Here is a 5,348-nt window from a genome sequence, read left to right on the forward strand (position 1 = left end):
CAGATTTTTACCAATATATAAGTAAAATAGTCTTGGTGTTATTGAGGTGTAATCTGTTGTAGCATATAAAGTTACTTCTTCCTTTAATAGCACGCCACGTGTTGATAGAGATATAACTAAGCAGGCTAGGAAGAGTTGCAGTGTACATAGTGGTAACATACTAAGTTGTTGTTGAAGTGTACATCGTGGTAAACTAAGTTGCTTTGGGTTTAATTTCGTTCCACGTCAAGATGCAAATTTTTTGTACCAACATTTTGCCTCTTTTTGTAAGATTGTTTGGAAAACGATCCTTATGGGAAAAAAATAATCTTTCTTCTTCGTTTATCATGTGTTTTCGTACCCTTCGCCAATGTAACATAAACTGCTTCCTTCTTTACTTTGAGTTTTGGGTGCTTGAGCACACTTACCGTACTTGAGATAGAAAACTATGCTCCGCTCTAAGGAGATTGATCATCTCTGTTGTGACTCTTGTTGGACCACACTTCCTAATGAGAAGTTTGAGCATCCTCTCTTAAGCTAAAGTCCTCATTCTAAGCTGACGTTCCGTGCTGAGAAGCTTGGGCATCCTCGCTTAAGCAGAGGTCCACGCTCAGGTTCCCCCGCGAGTCCATTTTTCGGTGGACTTCTTTGGTTTGACTTAATCTTGCCCCTATTGATGGGTTCTGTTCTCGGAGAAGGAATCTCGATAAAGGATATAACTTTCCCATATCCCTTGTGTAGTTCCCGCAATGAAGTATTTCTAAGTGTGCATTATGTTTTCGCGGTAGTGGGTATTGTTTTGGGTGAGCGTTTCTTCCACGTAGTGACTAGTGACGGTAGTTCGGGTATCCTCACACGCCATTGAATAATGGGCTTTCATATTTACTTCATTATGACCTAGTCTCAAATTTAAGAATCGTTCAAATATTAAGCTCCTTGCGTGATGTTTTCACGCCAAGTATGGCCGACTGGATCATCGTCAATTAAACTGACCTTGACCGTGTCTTGAGATAATTTCCATCCATTTGATGGGCCAAATTCCATATTTTATCTAAACAATAGCTGGAAAAGAAATGAAATATTTTTCAAAATACATCAAGTTTCAAAACAATATTGCCAGATAGCCATTTTAGTTGTAAGGTTAATTTGTATATATATGATCTGGCACAACACAACAAATATGATCACAGCCCCACGTACCTATGTTCAGCAGATGTGCAGTAAATAAGGAGCACAGCATTGCCCGAGTCACCGCATTTCCGACAAATGGGATTTACCTGCTGTTGCCAATTGAAGCGGTTAATGTTGCATATATATACCAAACATTAGCTATATTATGATGAACCCTATGATTCATATCCGAGTATCCAAACTGTTAATATGCGCGACAGAAAAATTGATGAAGGAAATGATGGTACCAAGTTAAACCACAAATGGTCAGATGAGTATCAATATGCATTGTTAAGAAAAATTAGATTATGTTAATTGCACGTTTAAACACTACCATCAGACAACTCTGACATATTGACTCCCCATTCACACTAGTAGTCACATCTAATCTTCGACCGAAGCAGAACTAGTGCAGTGTAGTGTAAGGAGTCAGCCTGCAACTTTCTTCAACCAGAAATGACATTTTCATAGCCAAGTACTTGGTTTATGCATATTTTTACAATCTCAGTTCATTGTAACACATCTTCTGGCTGCATTGGTGTTTGGTGAAGAGGTGCTTCTTGCATGCAGTCGGAGCTATTTTCTTTGGAACAGCAGAGAACCGTCAAGAAAAATCACAAGGAAAGAGGTCATATAACATCCAAAGCATCAGAAAGCTAGCATATGTTGCAAGGGAACAGAGATACAAATGGAAGACCGTAGAAAGAAAAACAAATTGGAGGTATTCTTGTTCCAGGGAAGCTAATTTTCACTGATGAGCTAGTCCTTTGAGTCCAGGTTAGGATTCAGCCGTTCATTCTTTTTTAGTTTTTTACACCATTCTAGTTCTATTTCTCAGGTAATGTGCAGTAATGCAAGATGAGAGGTCAAAACTAGAGCTTATGCAAAGAACAGCAACACCTCTTCTCAATAAGATTAACAATACAGTATCAATGGTGAATTTAACCTAAGTATTAAAAATATGGTAATAGTTATTGATCTAACACCCAGAACATGTAAATATGTTTATCAGGTCTACGCAACAAAATTTACGAGTTGTCATAAATCTGTTCAACAAACATGCAAATTGTAGTCCCCTTTTGTCATGAATGACTACAGAAGTATACCAACTAAGATCATGTATAACAGTCTCATCAAAATCCAACTCAAAAGTAAGATCCAAGACCACAAAATACAAAGACATCAGAATCAAGCCACGGAAGTACCACAACTTATGGATAAACCAAGAAGAAAGCAATACAAATGTTTATTTTGCGAGGTATCAAATAAATTATATAGTAGAAGTCCATAAATGAACACAATGATCAACAGAAAGAAAGAGTGCGAGAAGATGTCAAGGGTGATACCACATCCTTGCCTCGTGATATATTACCTGATCAGGGTAGGCACGCTGAACATCCTTCATCAGCATAGCTTGGTAGTGAGTCTGACATCGAGCCAGGCTGTCATGTTTGCGAGCATTACCACCAATCATCTTTTGATTTTGCTGACTGTCAATTCTCTTTGTTTGCTGCTTAAACTCCTCAAGTCGCAGATCAAGGCGCTCTTGTTGGCTAGCTATACGATCACTCATCTTCCGTAGCTGTGCAAACTCCCCAAGTTGATGTTCAATGCGGTTATCTTGGCGAGCAATACAATCAATCATCTCTTGCTGTTGCTGCTCACAGCGGTCTTGCTGGGAAGCAAGATGGCCAATTCTCTTTTGTTGCTGCTTAAACTCCTCAAGTTGCAGCTTAAGGCAGTCTTGTTGGGTAACAATACTATCACTCATCTTTTGTAGCTGTGCAAACTCCTCATGTTGCTTCTCAAACTTGGCGAGCAGTACGATTAATTATTTCTTGCTGTAGCAGCTCATAGCGGTCATCTTGGCGAGCAGTAAGATTAATAATTTCTTTCTGTAGCTTCTCAAAGCGGTCATTTTGTCCAGCAGTACGATCAATTATCTCTTGCTGTTGCTGCTCAAAGCAGTCATCTAGGCGAGCAATACAATCAATTATCTCTTGCTGTTGCTTCTCACAGCGGTCCTGCTGGGTAGCCAGACGGTCAATTCTCTTTCTTTGCTGCTTAAACTCCTCAAGATGCAGCTCAAGGAGGTCATGTTGGGTAGCAATCCAATCAACCGTCTTTTGTTGCTCCACAAACTCCTTGTGTTTCTGCTCAAGTTGGCGAGCCATACGATTAATCATCTCTTGATGTTGTTATTCATAGCGGTCCTGCTGGATACCAAGACAGTCAATTATCTTTCGTTGATGCTTAAACTCCTCAATGTGCAGCCCAAGGAGGTCATGTTGGGTACCAATCTGGTCAATTGTCTTTCTTTGCTCCGCAATGTCATCGTGTTGCTGCTCAAGGTGGTCATGTTGGAGATCAATACGATTAATCACCTCTTGTTGTTGTTGCTCAAGGCGGTCCAGTTTGGTGGCAACACTAGCAATCATCTTCAGTTGTTGACCGAACTCCTCGTGTTGCTGCTCAAGGCGGTTTTGCCGGTGAGCAATATCTTCAATCATCTTTTTTTTGTTGCATGAAGTCCTCATGTTGCTGCTCAAAACGAGAAAGAATAACCTCCATGGTATCCTTAAGTGACTGGATGGATTCAGATAAACAAACAAATTGCCCAAATGATTCTCTAGGAGGATCATTTGGAAGTGGGAGCTCACTAGCATTATCTTCATCTGTACTACTACTAGGGGGAGGAGGAGGAGGAGAAACGTTACCAGAGTGCGGTTCAGGCAAAGGTCCATCATTGCTGTCGCGAGGATCATAGGGAAGACGATTTACACCCAAAAGTTTCCTGCCAAATGCACTAGGGACACTGGTACATGGAGTATCAGCTGGAAATGGGTGACCTAGATAACCCAACAATCGACCAACTATGATCCCATAGGGAACAGCTGTAGTTTTACCAAAATTGGGAGCAACACAAGCCATTGTATGCCAAATCACATAAGAAATATCAACCGGATAACCATGAAGAAGTAAAAAGGATAAATAAACCGAACTCAGGTTCGTCGTATCGTGATGATTGGGTATAGTAAGAATGTTACTTTGACATATTCTAACCAGGAGTTTAATGGTTGGCTTCAAACAACCTACTTTTATGTCACTCCGAGGACTACGACCAGTCCAATTCTTATGCTCAGGCAGAAAAACAGCACTCCTAAAGTCATCTCTGGAAACAACCAACTCATCTTCACTAGTAGGAGGGGAAGGAAGTGGTTCTACTGGCCTTTCCAAACCAAGACAATTGGCGATTAAATCAGGAGTGATCGTGTGTGTTTTCCCCTCAATGTATGTATCAAAAGACCGATCTTTCTCAGATAAGTTATGTATTTGTGAATAAAACAACAGAACAGGATTAATAGGAGCAGGACCGCGAATATGAATCAAACTAGTAAGCATATTCTTTCCACTGAAACACTGTGAGATTGGGTAGTTAGGAAGAGACTCATAATCTATGTATCTCTCAGAGATTACATTCTTATCTGAGTAAAAAAAATCATCGTATGAGGAAACACATATGGAGAAGAGAAGAAAAGGAACTAGGGTTTGTGAGAAGAAAGTAGAATCCCTAATTGATCATGATTCATGAAATTGAAATGAAGAAAAGAAATGGGAAATTGAAGTTTCTACACTGTACCTAAGCAGCATTAATAAACTGCTGCAGTACTTCAATGCTTCCATAAGCTGCTTGGGGGAATCTGAAATGAAACTAACAACCAAAAAATAAAGACCGCTGTGATAAACTTAGCGGGATAGTTGATGTTCTGGTATTTGAATACTAACCAGTCCGGAGTTCACACACTGCTTATAGCTGACATCACCAGACTGTCAGTTCCGACTTTGGCACCTACCCACCCTTTCTCCTGAGAGATATTTTGGGGACCATGGCAATTCTTTGGAGACCATTGAGTGATTAGGCCATTCATTTTCCGGCGATAACAGGTGTCCTCATTCATAGCAGCAAATGATTAAGCTTTTTTTTTTTTTTTCCTATAAACAACATTTTGTAACAAACTTCAAAACAAACTTTTGTCAAAAATTGTGTTTGGTAAATTTTTTCAAAGTGCTTTTAGTAAGAAACACTTCTATTTCAGGATTGTCTTTAACAAGCTAGGTGAGACTACCTTTTATAAGTTGGAAAAGTAAAAGTCGTGGAGCCACATCATTTGACCTTATAAAGATAATTTTTTATTAAT

General features: G+C 39.6%; 1 protein-coding gene across 7 annotated transcripts; it reads right to left on the reverse strand.

The window, feature by feature from the left end:
• Positions 1–944: 944 nt before the first annotated feature.
• Positions 945–5,081, reverse strand: LOC113286414. Of its 7 annotated transcripts, none has more exons than XM_026535041.1 (3): positions 2,522–5,081; positions 1,180–1,256; positions 945–1,041 (listed from the first exon to the last, which is right to left on the reverse strand). In XM_026535041.1, the coding sequence occupies exons 1-3, from the start codon at positions 2,918–2,920 to the stop codon at positions 963–965; spliced, it is 555 nt and encodes a 184-aa protein (XP_026390826.1). In that variant the 5' UTR covers positions 2,921–5,081; the 3' UTR covers positions 945–962. The 7 variants fall into 6 exon arrangements, 2 of the variants coding, with proteins under 2 accessions (XP_026390826.1, XP_026390825.1); XM_026535040.1 differs by having other exon boundaries at positions 1,180–1,259; XR_003329281.1 differs by lacking the exon at positions 945–1,041 and having other exon boundaries at positions 1,101–1,256; positions 2,522–4,850; positions 4,936–5,081.
• Positions 5,082–5,348: the final 267 nt, after the last annotated feature.

Source organism: Papaver somniferum, chromosome 6 (assembly GCF_003573695.1).
Source record: "Papaver somniferum cultivar HN1 chromosome 6, ASM357369v1, whole genome shotgun sequence".
Taxonomy (NCBI): domain Eukaryota; kingdom Viridiplantae; phylum Streptophyta; class Magnoliopsida; order Ranunculales; family Papaveraceae; genus Papaver; species Papaver somniferum.